Source organism: Diceros bicornis, chromosome 23, assembly GCF_020826845.1.
Source record: "Diceros bicornis minor isolate mBicDic1 chromosome 23, mDicBic1.mat.cur, whole genome shotgun sequence".
Lineage (NCBI taxonomy): Eukaryota > Metazoa > Chordata > Mammalia > Perissodactyla > Rhinocerotidae > Diceros > Diceros bicornis.
In genome coordinates, this window is record NC_080762.1 from 25,916,528 (window position 1) to 25,932,292 (window position 15,765).

At 33.1% G+C, this 15,765-nt stretch overlaps 1 protein-coding gene across 5 annotated transcripts in view; it reads right to left on the minus strand.

Annotated features, from left to right (window-relative positions):
• Positions 1 to 15,765, minus strand: part of CEP57L1 (centrosomal protein 57 like 1) — a 462,537-nt gene that overhangs the window by 23,144 nt on the left and 423,628 nt on the right. For 3 of the 5 annotated variants that reach the window (XM_058566503.1, XM_058566505.1, XM_058566506.1), the window contains exons 2-4: positions 8,429 to 8,594; positions 6,726 to 6,905; positions 5,430 to 5,551 (exon numbers count right to left, since the gene is read on the minus strand). In XM_058566503.1, the coding sequence (XP_058422486.1) occupies positions 5,430 to 5,551; positions 6,726 to 6,905; positions 8,429 to 8,594 (468 nt within the window). Of the gene's footprint in view, positions 1 to 5,429; positions 5,552 to 6,725; positions 6,906 to 8,428; positions 8,595 to 9,508; positions 9,537 to 10,059; positions 10,130 to 15,765 lie in introns of those variants that run through there. The other 2 variants (XM_058566504.1, XM_058566507.1) reach the window with 2 other exon arrangements.

Consider the following 15,765-nt stretch of genomic DNA (forward strand, 5'->3'; position numbering starts at 1 on the left):
GTATTATGCTAAGTGAAATAAGTCAGAGTGAGAAGGTCAAATAGTGTATGATCTCACTCATTAAGTAGTAGATAACAACAACAAACAAACACATAGAGACAAAGATTGGATTGGTGGTTACCAGAGTGGAAGTGGGGAGGGAGGAGGGCGACAGGGATAATTAGGCACATGTGTGTGGTGATGGATTGTAATTAGTATTTAGGTGGTGAACATGAGAACACGATGTAATCCATGCAGAAATAGAAGTATAATGATGTACACCTGAAATTTATACCACGTTATAAACCAATGTTACCACAATCAACAAAAAAATAAATAAATAAAAAGAAAGAATAGAAGTTTTAAAGTTAATAATCTAAGCCTCCAAAATACAAAGCTAGGGAAAAAAAGAGCAAATTAAACTCTACATAAATAGAAGAAAGGAAATAATAAAGTGGAAATCAATGAAAATACACAAAAAACTTTTAAAAATTAAAAAACAAAAGTTATTTCCTTGAAAAAAATCAATAAAATTGATAAAGTGAAAAGCAGAATGACAATTTTTAAAAGAATGAAAATATAAATTAACAATATCAGGGATAAAAGAGAGGACATCACTAAAGGCACAAGAAGAAACAGAAAATCCAAGTAGCCCTCTATCTGTTAAATAAATTGAATGCATAATTTTAAACCATTCTGCAAAGAAAACTCCAGTTCCAGATAGCGTCTATCAAATTTGAATTCTCTCAAACATTTAAGGAAGAAATAATACTAATCCTACAAAAGGTCTTTCAGAAAATAGAAGAAAAAGGAATCTTCCCAACTAATTTCATGAAGCCAGCAAAGCCATGACATCAAAACCAGACATTATAAGAAAATTACAAACTAAGATCCCTCATGGAAATAGTCATAAAAATACTTAAGCAAAATATTAGCAAAGTGAAGCAAGTAATGTAGAAAAAGAATAATATATCAAGATCAATTTGTGTCTGTACCAGGAATGCAAGGTTGGTTAACATTTGAATATCAATCAGTGTAACTTACTATGTTAACAGAATAAAGGAGAAAATTCATATGACGCTCTCACTGGATGCAGAAAAAGCAGTTCACAAAATATGGTACTCACTCATGATAAAACCTTTCAGTAAACTAAGAATAAAAGGTAATTTCCACAAGTTATAAGGAACAGCTATGGAAAACCTATAGCTAATATCATACTTAATAGTGAAAGACTGGCAGTTTTCCCCCCAAGATTAGATACAAAGCAAGGACGTCAATCTTTACCACTTCTAGTTAACATTGTATTAGCTGTAACAGTTAGTGCAGTAAGGTGAGAAAAAGATATAAAAGCCACAAAGACTGGAAAAGAAGAAATAAAACTGTCTTTATTCACAGATGACATGACTGTGTATATAGAAAGTTCTTAGGAAAAATGAATATTACTAGAAGTAATAAATAATTTAGCAAGGTCACAGGATACAAGGTTACACAAAAATCAATTATATTTTTATATACTAGTAATAGTATATAAATGAAAATTTAAAAAAACCAATAGTGTTCATAATAGCATTAAGAAAACAGAAAATTCTTACAGATAAATTTAATAAAACATGTGCAAGACCTCTTATTAAAAACTAAAAACTACTGTGAAGAGAAAGCAAAGAAGATTGAAATAAACGGAGAAATATACCATGTTCATGAACTGGAAAATTTGATATTTTGGAGATTTCAATTTTCCCCCAAATGATCTACAGATTTAACAAGATCCCAGTCAAAATCCCAGCTGACTTATTTGTAGAAATCACCACACTGGTTATAAAATTTATATGGAAGTGCAAAGGATCTATAATAACCACAAAGTTAGAAGATTCACATTGCTAGATTTCAAGACTTATTATATGGCCACATGTTATTGGTATAAGGATAGAAGAATAGATAATACAGAGTCCCAAAAACAGACCTTATCTATACAGTCAGTTGATTGTTGACAAAAGTGTCAAAACAATTCAATGGGGAAAAGGAAAGTCTTTTAACAAATGGTGCTGGAACAACTGGATATTCACAAGGAAAAAAATTTAACCTTGAACATTTTCTCTCACCATACAAAAATAATTCCAGTTGGGTCACAGACCTAAATAGAAAAATGAAAAAAACTAAAAGCTTCCAGAAGAAAATATTTTGGAAAACAGTTTCGTAGTTTCTTATGAAGTAAAACAGACACCTACCCTGTGGCTCAGCAATTCTACTACTAGATATTTACCCAAGAGAAATTAAAACATATGCCTACAAAAAATATCTGTACAAAAATGTTCATAGCAGTTATATTCATAATAACCCCAGACTGGAAACAAGCCAAATGTCCATCAACAGGAAAACAGATAACCAAATTTTGGCATATCTATATAAGGAAATTCTATACAGCAATGAAAAGGAATGAACTACTGATACATACAACAACATAGATGAATCTCAAAAACTTTATGCTAAACAAAAGAACCAGACACAAAAGAGTATGTTTTCTATGCTCCAATTTATATGACGTTCTAGAACAGGCAAAATTAATCTAAGGTAAAATAAATCAGAATAGTAGTTGCCTTGTCAGGAGGTGGGGAGAGAACAGGGAATAATTTGGAAGAGATATGAGAGAATTTCTGGGGTAATAAAAATGTTCTATATTTGATAGGGCTGTGGATCACATGAGTATATGCATTTATCAATAATCATTGAACTATATACTAAAGATCTGTGCATTTCTCTGTATGTAAATTATACCTCAGTAAAAACATTTAAAAAACTGTTAAAAGTCACTGATCTACAATATTTAGCTGGGATAGGAATTTCTAGGTTATTGGGAATCTGCAAGCTGAACTTTATAAGACAAAATGGTTCCTCTTCTGGTTGTTGTATCCTCATTTACACCCAGAATATCAAATTTTTCCCAATCTGGTAGATGTGAAGTAGTATCTTGTTGTGCTTTTAATTTGCATTTCCCTGATTACTAATGAGATTGATCATCTTTTTTATAAACGTATGACCATTTGTGATTCCTTTTTTCCTGCAAAATGCCTCTTCCTAACTTTGACCATTGTTCTACTGCTTTGTTACCTTTTGTGTATTAAGAAATCCCTCTCCACCCCAAGGTCATAAAGACATTGTTCTGCATTTGCTTCTAAAAATTTCAAACTTTTGCCTTTTACATTTAAGTCTTTAATCCATCCGGAATTGATTTTTGTGTAGGGTATGAGGTAGGGATCCAATTTCATTTTTTTCTCACACAGATAACCAATTTTCTCAGAACCATCTATCTTTTCTCCAATGATCTGCAATGGCACTTGTGTTATATTGAGTTTCCATACAAGTGGGTCTGTTTCTGACTATATTCTACTCCTTTACTCTGGTTGTTTATCTATACAAATATCATGTTAATTTTGCTAGCATTATAATTTGTTTCAATACGTAGTAGAACAAGGCTTCCCCTTCTTTTTCTTCAGAATAGTTTGGCTATTCTCGGACCTTTGCTTTTCCACATAAATTTTAGAATCGACCTTCTAGTTCCTTGAAAAATCTATTAAATACTTGACCCATTAAAATCCAGTACTGATTGGTACTTTTACCCATTTCCAAGACAATGCAAAGACCTTAGAACAATTTACATTACATTTACCACGTTCTAATTTATAAGCTTTTGTTTTCATTAATTTTAATCCTTTATATATATTTAAACCACATAAAGCATTATTAGTGTTTTATACAATGTTCATTTAGATTTACCCATTTATTTACCATCTTTGTTGCTCTTCATTCCTTCCTGCGTCTCTGACTTTTCCATCTAACATAATTTTCCTTCTGTCTCAATAATGTCTTGTAGTGTTTCCTTTAGAATAGATCTCCCAGTAACAAATTGCTGAAGTCTTTGTTAGTCTTAAAATGTCTTTATTTCACCTTTATTTCTGAAGGATATTTCCCCCAGGCATAGGATTCTGGACGGCAGTTATTTTCTTTTAATACCATAACAATACCAGTCTACTGTCTTCTGGATTCAGTACTTTCAGTTGAGAAGTCAGTCATCACTTTAATCGTTGCCCCTTTGAATGTAATCTTTTTTTTTTTTTCCAGCAGCTTTTAAGATTTTATTCTTGTCTTATTATGTATTTTATTATGAGGTGTCTAGGTATAGATTTTTTATTTATCTTGCTTTGGTTTTATAGGGCTTCTTGAATCTGTGGTGTGATTTTTTTTAATCAGTTTTGGAAAATTCTCAGCTATTATCTCTTCAAATATTGCTTCTGCCCCATTCTCTCTCTCTTTTCCTTTTGGAACTCCAATTACATGTAAGTTTGACCTTCTCACTCTAACTTATGCCTCACTCTCTTTTCTGAATTTACTATCATTTTGTCTCTTCATTGATCTGGATGGTTTCACCTTCCAGTTCACTAATTATTTGTTCTAAACTGCAGTTAGGTCTATCCATTGAGTTCTAAATTTCAGTTATTGTACTTTTCAGTTCTATAATTTTTATTTGGTTCTTCCTCAAATCTGCTCTGCCATTTTATGGTTTCCAATGCTCTGCTAAAAAATTTCAATCTTGTCTTTTATATCCTTGATTACAGCAAGCAAAAGTATTTTACAGTCTGTGTCTGTTACAGCCAGGACCTAGCTGGAGCTAACCTGTGAGAGTGTTTATAGTCTGTTATGTATGCTATTTCTTGTTGTTAGCGCCTTACCTCCTTCTGCCTGGTTATCTTTAATTGAAAAGTTTCTCACAGTGTCAAAGAAATGTTTGTAGAAATAATATGAGGTACCTGGGAACACTGACAATCCAGGATCACTTTAATTCAATTTCAGGGACTAAGATTTTCTGGATTACTCTAATAACCTAGAGTAGAGTTGTAATCTGGGTTGTTTTCCTTCTTGTTCGCCGTTACAAAGCATTCAGAGCACAGGAGATTTACTAGGGTTCCTACTCTTGGTAGGCCCTGGATTCTAACTTGAATGTCCTTAGCCCCATGGGGATGGCTGTCAAAAGTGTTATTTAGTCTCTCAACTGACTCCTCTGGAATCAGAAACGCCCTCAGAAGGAAGCGGCCTGAAATGTCAGGCCAACCTCTCTGGATTTAAGTCTGCACACAGATTTTGAATTGGTGATGTTTCATCACCTTGTTAATTCTCTAATACTTTTGTGTATCTTTTCTTCCTTTTTTTTTCTCTCTTTTCCTTCCTCCCTTCCTCCTTCCCTTCCATTCCTTTTAATATTCTATCCAGTTTTTCTTGTTTTCCTCTACAGAAAGGTTGGTCCAAATGACCTAGCCTGTATCACTGTAAGAGGAAATCTTCTATATTACAGCTTTATATCCTACTTTACTTAAGCTTATAATATGACAATTTTCCCATGACATTAAATATTCTTCAAAAAAATATCAAATTATATTTCTTATAGAAAATATGTTCACCTGTTGTTCTAGGATCATATTCTTCTCTCGTTCTACGTTGAGAACCATTCTCTTTGTATATTCTAGTTGCTTCTCTAGAAGAGTACAGCGAGACTGGGCTGAGCTTAATTGTATACTTATATCTATAAAAAAGAAAAAGTAACAATGAGCTAATTAGTTGATTATCACATAGATCAGAGATTCAGTTATCACAAGAAATGCATTATATGAATTCAATCTAGAGCTAAAAGTCCAAGGCTTCTTTAGGTCTACATACTGACTCTCCCTGAGATATGAACATACATTTTGCGACTATCTCATTAATTGTATATAACTGGTTTAACATTAACTCCTCTAAAGACCCAGAGGGCGTACATCCGAAAGGGGAAGATATCAGTGACTTGTGGGATGATAATAATCCTGGCTGTTCCCGGGAAATGACACTATCTGGAAAAATAGAGAACCTAAAGTCTCCTCCTTATCAATACATTTCTTCTTTTTCAAGAAACTCAGGTATATGCATTCTACACCATTCCCATTTTCCTCTGCTCTTGACTACTAGCAGCACAGTTAATTCCATAAGGTGTAAGCAACCTCTTTCTAATCCTTTAAGTTTTCACTTTCTTCAGCTCTTGCTTCCACTTTTGTCTAAATACTTCAGAAAAATTTTTCTCCCCGTTTCTTCATTCTATTGTAAGTTGAAACACAAATTTGAACCTTGTTTATGAGGGTGAGTGTAGTGCTACAAGGAAAAACAAAGCCATATGTTTTGAAGTGAAATTATATAACAAACTTATGTTTTAAATCTCTAAAATTTGTGTCCAGATGTCCTTTTCATAATTTCCACAGAAACCTCCACCTACTTGTCCATTTCCTCTAATTAACCTGTCACGTTAAATAAAATTTTTATTCATTTTTATTGTTTTTATATTGTTTAATTACTAGCGTTGCCTCACATTTTCAAATTTTAAAAACCAGTGTTAACTGAAATATAAAGTATTTCAATTATATTATGGGTTAAAATGGATTTTGTTGGTATCCTGAAAATATTCTAATTTCTAAACACAACTTGTCTAAAGCTTCATTTTTCTTTTAATCTCAAGAATTCATGAACTGGGATAACAATTAGATATAAGAGGTAAGTTCAAAGTTATATCCATTTCCTGCAACTATCAAAATGTCTAAGAACAAGGCCTCAAGGTTTGAATGTATGTAAGAACAAAGATATTTGAGTAAGTCTGCTTAGACTGGGCCTATTATTTTCAAACTGTAAACTTTGGTAACCTCTTGTTTCTGAGAACTATTGAATTTTCTTACCTTTTTTCTGCTTTATCAGTTCCTGGTGTGCCAGATTTCTCTCATTTGTTTCATTCTCCAAGGCCTTTTTATACTGTGCCGCTTCTCTGGAAAGAATGTTAAGGTTATCTTCAGCTTGTGTTCTTTCTAACTCCAAACGATGAATCTTTTCCTGAAGAGTTTTTAAGGCTAAAATAAGAGCTGTTGAAAAAAAATTTGTTTAATATTTTAAGTGAGAATTTTTGAACACTTACCATCTTAGTAGCATATAAAAATGAGCAGTATATTTTTGCTAGTGAGCCAGAAAAACGTACAAGTAATGTATATTCCTCATAAAAATGAAAAATATGACTAAAAGTCTAAAGAGGAACAAATTTTCTCTAACATATCTTGTAAAAACAATATATTTATGATTGTATTTAGTGATTTTTCTAGATTTAAGAAAGCCAATGATCATAATTTAATTTAACAAAATAAATATTTTCAAATTAAAAGACTAAAAAAGGATAACATATAGTCTAGGAGGCATAAGAGTCTGAGTATGCATAAAGAAAATTAAAATATAGTGTCCACTAATTAACATGAAAATTTGGTTTAAAGTTTTTTCTCAGTTCTTGATGTGTTCAGTTTTAGTCAAGCCACAAACATTTATTGTTTATTTGTCCAAGATACAGTGTTAATAATTAGGATATATGAGGTAGAACACAATTTTTTCCACTGGAAAAAAATCATAACCCAGTTTTTACCTGATGTCAGGTTTGAAAGATTATAAGTAGTACACATGTATTACTATGATTTTTATTCAGCTATATCAATATCTTCATGATTCAGATAAATTCAGAGTTATAAAACTTACAAATATTATCTTACACTTTCTATTCAGTTACATCTTCAAACTATAAAACTAGAGAAGAACGGAATATAAATAAATGTTATAGGTTAACTTTCATATAGTTTATATCCAATTAGAAAGATGTTTGCTAGAGATTATCGTTTTTTTTACAAATGAGATAAACAAATTATATTTATTGCTCTTTATATGGTACCTGTAGCTGGCTCATCTATTTGGATTATTATTTCTTGTGGTTGTTCTACTCACAAAGCTAGTCTATTTATTAATGGCAACCATTACTATAGAGTATTAAAAAATAAGGTGATAATCAGCATCTTAGAAAGTAATTTTTATGACATAGGCATGCCTGGAGTCATAAATGTTCTCCTAATTCAATTTTAAGATCCTTCTAAATTTATATTTTAAAAGTTATAATACTTGTATTTTGTAGTTACTCCAATGTACCTGCTTCCTAAAGAATTTTCAAGGATAATTTTAGATATATGCAATTTCTGAATTTAATCCTCGAATAAGATACAACTCTACTTAATTTACTAGCATTCTAATCATCTAGTTTAGAAGGATTCTAAATCTGATCTTTTATTCTTCAAAGAGCATTCTCCTATTTTATAATGATATTTTTATGATAAACCTGTAATATGTGTCTAGCTGGTTATATTAATCTTCATCTTATAGCTGAAGAAGCCAAAATAAAAAATATTAAATAACTTACGTAAGTTTATAGAAACTTTAAACAGAGTAAAAATGAGTAGTTTTATTAAGATTAGTTAAATACACAATCATATTATTTTCTACATAAAAATGAAAAGTTTTATATAACAAACTTCGTACCATTCCCCTAATTTTAAGTAAGAATTTACACTAGCATTACCTTGGCTATTTGGACTATGAAGCATTTTAGGAGAGGTAACTTCTAAGTTCACAGAGTGGTGAGTCTGAGTTGATTCATCATTCTGGGTAAATGATGGAACAAATACTCTTTCTGGAGGTTTAAGATAGCTTCCTACTATACTATGCATTAATTCAGGATCCATTATCTGTAGAGAATAAAGGAATGATATAGCATAGCATCATTCTTTCCTATTTGAATGACAAAAACATTAGATAAAAATTCAGGTGAAAGCTTAACATAAATACATAATCACATACTGTGGATTTGTATCTTTATGAAGTCTATTATCACAAATTCAACTATAATAGGCTCAGCAATAAAAGAAAGAAAAATGACTATTTACTGTACAAATAGTATGGATAATTCTGCCTGATTTACAACAAGCATATGCCCTGGAGTGACCATCACATGAGTGGCATAATTTTGCTGGTTTCTCAGTTGATCAAAAGTTCATGTACCTCTCAACGTCTGAGCACTCTCTACAGTGTGACTCTAGGGTTCAAAGAGAAAGTACATATTCTAAAAGACAACATAGCTTTGAAACACAAGCCAATCATAAAATCTGATTCTCTAAGATTCACTGTTGAACTCTAAGGTGCTGGATTGTCAAGGGTAATTTTGGATATATCAATTTCTGAATCCAACCCTTGAGTAAGACACAATTCCACTTAATGCATTAGCATTCTAATCATCTAGTTTAGAGGGGTTCCAAAGCTAAAGAATCTAAAATAGCTTTATTTTGTCATTCTGGGCTTTTTTTGCTTTGGTTTTTTATTTGTTTGTAGGAGAGATTTTTAACCATTTTAGCAGGTAATTTTTTGTCTAACTTTCCTAAATCATTTTATTTTCCTTTCTGTAATTTAAATATTTTAGAAATCCAGTATTCTACTTAATAGATTCTACTTAATGTTAATTAAATTAATTCATAACCACATTGGAAGAAACAGGGTAATAACTGTTCACCCAAAAACAATTCACCAGAACAATTTTAAGAAAGAAATCTTGTTTTAAAATGTGAATTTAGGGGCTGGCCTGGTGGCATAGTGGTTAAGTGCTCACGCTCCGCTGCGGTGGTCCAGGGTTCGCAGGTTTGGATCCCGGGCGCACACCAACACACTGCTTGTCAAGCCGTGCTGTGGCAGCGTCCCATATAAAGTGGAGGAAGACGGGCATGGATGTTAGCCCAGGGCTCATCTTCCTCAGCAAAAAGAGGAGGATTGGCAGTGGATGTTAGCTCAGGGCTGGTCTTCCTCACAAAAAAAAAATTAAAAAAAAAATTAAATGTAAATTTAGAATTCCATTATATAATTAGCCTATTTTAATTTTTGAGAATTGCAAATTTTCAGTGATTTCACTGCCTTCCCAATTCACAAGGAAAAGGAAGACACTTCCATTACTGTATTTCCTGGGAGGGCAGAGAACACACTTCACTCAATAGGATTTTCTGCTTTAGCTATTGTCATGATTGGCTGTCTTCCAGGACATTCTGATTGGTCTAAATTAAGAAGTTATATAGCCTAGGAAGCTTTGCTACAATATTTGATGCTCTTTGCTCTTAAGAGGTAATCACATTTTGCTATTGTTATTAGTACCAGCTACCATGTACTAACCATGTCTCCATCCCTCTGACCTTTTCCTGCTCAGACACTGTCTGCTTCCCATGGGAGACTACATCTATCTAAGTTGCTGTTCCCTCAAAAAACAAGAGAGTAAAGTCAGTGACAAGTAGCTCACAATGAAGCAGAGGCAGAGCCCCAAAGTACAGAAGTTCTGAACATGTTTGTACATCTTCAGAGGGAGGCATGTGGTTGAAGCTACCCCAAGAACACTGGAGTTACTCAATATACATGATTCAGTTTTCAGCTCCTAGAGTTTCTCCAATAATGAAAAGAATGAAATTTTGCCATTAGTCACTATACATTGAAGTCCTTGGGAAGACTCTGTCTGCTTCCTCTGTTCCGAATATAATATTATTTTACAAATTGAATTTTACACCAATTAAAAACAGGTTCAAATTTGGGGGTTTTAATGTATATGAAATGACTACTTAGAAGATGCCAATAAGTTAAAAATTAGACTAAAGTTTATTTAAATTAAATGTGTAAACACATCTTAAAGTGGGCATAAGCAGAGTAACAACCCACCGGTAGGATGAAAATAAGGTGAAGAAAAAGAAATAGTAAAGAACTGAGAGAAGACAAGCTACGATGTGACATGGAGCTCAGGGGTTCTCATTGTAACAGGGGTCCCAGCTTAACCCTTACAATCTAGTCCTGTGTTACAAACAAGTGCATAAGCCCACTAGAAGCTTATTTACATAGAGAATTGAGGCATCCTAGGAGATAAATTCACTCTGACGGAAGATGAAAGAAGTACAAAAAGCTTGATCCAAAATCAAAGCTTTACTTGGTGGAGGAGCGGAGGAGTGATTCTGAGTAGAGTATAGTGGCGGTCATTCTAATTCTTCTCTGACCCAGCCCCATGGACTCATACGTGGTGTTGGGAAGAGAGAGGGCTATACGTAAAAACTGAGAAATATTTCACTGATATCTCCATAAAAATTTGAGGCATTAGCTGCTCTACTTTCTATAAGATGTTATGTTCTAATGAAGGGGGAAGGTGCAAGAGAACACTAACACAGTTTTGGCACTTTGAGGGTTCTGGTGCATTGGTAACATTGTTCAACGAGAGAGAGAGCAGCTGGAAAGGACATATTCATGGGCATGTATGAGAGAAACATCTGGAGAAAAATTTCTGAAAATACAGAGAGGTACCTAAGCTTCAACCTTCAAGGATTCTGGCACATCTGGTATAGGGCCTACCTGTAGTAACTGAAATCACCTCAGAAGTTCTTGCGCGGCATTTTAGAGGTATCTGCAAGTGGGGGCAAAAGGCTGTAAAACATTGGCCTTATTTGTATCAACAGCCTGGTAAAGCTCAGGGAAACTCAAGTTATGCCCGGAAGCATTCCTGACAGCTTGTAAACAACCAGGAAAATTATCATTGTCTCTATGGTGTATAAAATTAAGAAACCTTAATTGCCTTAAGGAGCCACTGCATAAAGCAACTATCCCCCCAAAAGAATGTGACAGACACAAATACTTTACTGCAAAGCATTTTCACTTGCTCTTGAGGAAAGCAATTGTCTCAAAATGGTCCTTTTTAATAAGCAATGTCTATTCCTGCTGGTGGCTGACTGTGCCATTATCTTTGCATAATCCCACAGGACTATTATCGAGACAGTGTTAGGAGGCAGTCAGAGGTACTACAATGGGTTCTTGGAATGGGGGATTCTGTTTCCTATACTGCTAATTCTTTCAAGTTTGGATTTTTCCTTAGAGAAACTGGAGAAAGATCAACAGCTCTGTTTCTTGTTCTGGTTTTCTCTGGTTTGTTTATGAGCAAACACAGTAAAGGCTGGACTAACCCTATTTTATTTTTAATGGATAGTACTTTAAAAAGTACTGTTACAACTGAGTAAGATAATTTTTGGTTAAGGAACTTGCCTTATAGATGCTCTAATAGATATTACAACCTATTATTTATAATATATAATAACTAAAATGTTAAGATAGTGATATAAAAACCAACTGGTCAATGGTAACTAGTAAGTACAAGAACATAAATACTTCCATGTGATTCAACAAATGATTCTTTGTTGTTCATTCAATAAATGATGTTAGAAAACTAGCGGGAAAAATCCAGTTTAACCTTTATCTCACTCCTACATCAATACAAATTTCAGATACAATACAGTCAAATTTTTTAAAAAACTTTAAAAATTATTTTAAAAAATCAGTGAACAGTTAAAATAATCTTAGAAGGGGTAAGACGCTTTATGTTTAAAAGCAGGAGAAAAATAAAGGAAAAGATATATATAAAGGCTACATTAAAATTCATACTACAACATATACAATTATGAACAAAATTGAAAGGCAAAAGAAAAGCAGAAGAAAATATTTGCAATGGTTAATATCGTTAATATAGAAAGAGCTTTTATAAATTAGAAGAAAAATACACCATAATAAAAAAAAGGCCAATGATTACAAACCATCAATTCATAAAAGAATGTGGCCAATAAACAATAAATCTTAGCAATATTCAAAGAAAAGCAGTTATATCCAGATATAAAGGTAACTTTTGGAGTTTGACCTCAGTTCAAAGCCTGGATCTCCCACATACTATCTTTCTGACTTTCAAAAAAACTTTTACTCTTCTGGGTCTCAATTTTCTTCTCTACATAATTAGGATAGTAATATCTGGAAGGGTGCTATAATTAAACAAAATGAGATAACATATAAAGCACTTACAATTTATGTCTGCAAAGTATGCACTTTCTGTAAGCAAAATATGTACTTGATAAATGGCAGCAATACTTACTTTAAAGGAAAACATATTTATTTTAAAAGAAAACGAGGAAATGTCATTCTTTACATTTCAAACATGCAAAGTTCTTTTAAGGGCAAGAAAATATGCATACACTGCTGGTAGGAATATAAACTGATATCACTTGTTTTGAAAGCAATTGAACAGTATATATTGAGAGCCTTAAAAAGTTCATGTTGTTGGATCAGTAATAATTATAGGAATCTATACTAAAAAAAGAATCAAAGATGTGCACAAAGATTATGAGAAAGATCATCACTTCAGCGTTAACTTATAATATCAAAAATTTTGTCTTTGTTACCTCTTTTTCTCTCACATCCATCAGGAATCCATCAGGATTATATGCTACTTCTACCTTCAAAATATATCCACTATCTGACCATTGGCCTATGTCACCACTTCTACCCTGGATTATTATAAAAGCTCCCTTCTTGTTCCCCTGTAACATATTCTTCACATAGCAACCAGATGAGCCTAATTTTAACATAATGTCACATCATGTCATTCATCTGCTCAAAACCCTCCCAATGGCTTCCTATCTCACTCAGAGAAAACGCCCAAGTTCCTACAGTGGTTTACAAAGCCATATATGAACTGGGTCCCCCACTTTCCACCTCTCTGACTCCTTCAGTCTTCCTCTCGCTCAGCCCTCTCTAGCTCCACATTGTCCTCTCTCCTGTTCTATAATACATGAAACATGCTCCTGCCTCAGGATTTTTTACTTCTGGTTCCCACTGCCTGGAATACTTCTCCTTCAGATATCTGCACGGCTTATTCCCTCACATCAGGTCTCTGCTCAAATGTCACCTGCTCAAAGAGGCTTCTGCTGACCATTCTTTATAAAACACTAATCCTATTTCTCCTCCCCAGCACTTTCTATCTGCCTTCCTCTGCTTTTTCTCCATTGTATATAAAATTGTTTGTCTCCCCACTGCCAACTAGAAAGTAAGATCCACGAGGACAGAGGCTTTGACTGATTTGTTTCCCACTCTATATATAAGGCCCAGAATCGTGCCTGGAACAGAGAAGGTATTCAAAAAATACTTGCTGAATAAATAAATATCCAAAAGTAGTAAATAACTCACTAAATAACAATCATATATTGTAATATTATACAGTCATTAAAAGTTACATTTTCGAAGTCATGATATGACTGATAAAAAGTAGAATATAAAGCTATAAAAAATTATGATTTTATCAATAAAATCAACATAAGCAAAAACAGAAATATACACACAAATATATTATTTTTACAAACAAAAGAGAAAAGTTTTAAAAAATTAACTTTATTAAAAACAAAGAGTTTTTCCTATACTTCTAGAATTCAACCTAAGAAAATAATCAAAGATATTACAATGTTTAAAATAAAAAAGGCTTTAGAAGCAAACTTCTTTGATTCAAACTGAAGCTCTGCTCTGCGACCTTGGGCCAAATATTTAACCTCTCTAAGCCACAATTTCCTAATCTGCACATGAAGATTAAAATGGTATCTTAACATAGAAGGCTGCTCTAAAGATTAAATGAGATAAAGTACTCAGAAAGATGCCTGATACATAGTAAATGTTTAATGAGTGTTAGCAATGATTAGATTTAAGGGTTGAGAGAGAAGAAGGATTCAAAGATAATTCTTAGGTTATCTAACTTGGCAACTGGGTAGATGTTAGTTTAACTAATTTATAAAGAATTAGTACCCAAAACATCCAAAGAATTCCTACAAATCAAAAAGGAAATATAAAACACAATAGAAAAAATAAACACAAGGGGCACTTCCAAAAAAGAAAATATGAATGGCTCATAAATATATGCAAGGATGTTCAACCTCAGTAGTAATCAGGGAAATGTAAATTAAAACCATATTAGCGTTTCATACCCAACAGTTATGTAAAATTTAAAAGTCTGACAATACCAAATTTGGAGATGATGTAGAACTATGGGAACTCTAATAAATGTTGGCATATAAACTGGTACAATCTAATTTCAAAACAATTTAGTATTATGTAATAAAATTGAATCTATGCATATATATACACACACATATATACACACAGATAGATAGATAGCTATTACAGTCTAGTGAATATATCTTTGAGAAACTTTACACATGGTCACAGGAAACACCTTAATAAGAAAATTTGTAACAGCACTGTTTGTAATAGCAAAAAATTAGAAATAACCCAAACGGATAAACAGATAAACTGTGGTATATTAACACAATGATCTACTATATGGCAAAGAAAATGAACAATCTATGGCTATAGATTTCAGTAAGGATGAATCTTAGAAAGTTGTTGAGTAAAAAAAGCAAGTTGTGGGCCGGCCCCGTGGCTTAGCGGTTAAGTGCGTGCGCTCCGCTACTGGCGGTCCGGGTTCGGATCCCGGGCGCACACCGACGCACCACTTCTCCGGCCATGCTGAGGCCGCATCCCACATACAGCAACCAGAAGGATGTGCAACTATGACATACAACTATCTACCGGGGCTTTGGGGAAAAAAAGGAGGAGGATTGGCAATGGATGTTAACTCAGAGCTGGTCTTCCTCAGCAAAAAGAGGAGGATTAGCATGGATGTTAGCTCAGGGCTGATCTTCCTCACACACACAAAAAAAAAATTAAAAAAAAAGCAAGTTGCTGAATAATACACACAGTATCATAAATTTTTATGTTTTACATTTTATAAACATTTTGTATTTATATTCTTTAAGAATACATACATATATAGTAAAACCATAACAAAAGCAAGAGAATGATCAGGCCAAAATTCACAAAGGCCTAGAATAGTCAAAACAATTATGAAGAACAATAAAATAAAGATACTTGTCCTACCAGTTATCAAGACTTATCATGAAACAAAAATAAGTAAGGCAATGATACAATCAAGAGGGATAGACAAATACACCAATAGAACACAATAGCTCAGAAACACAAAACCTG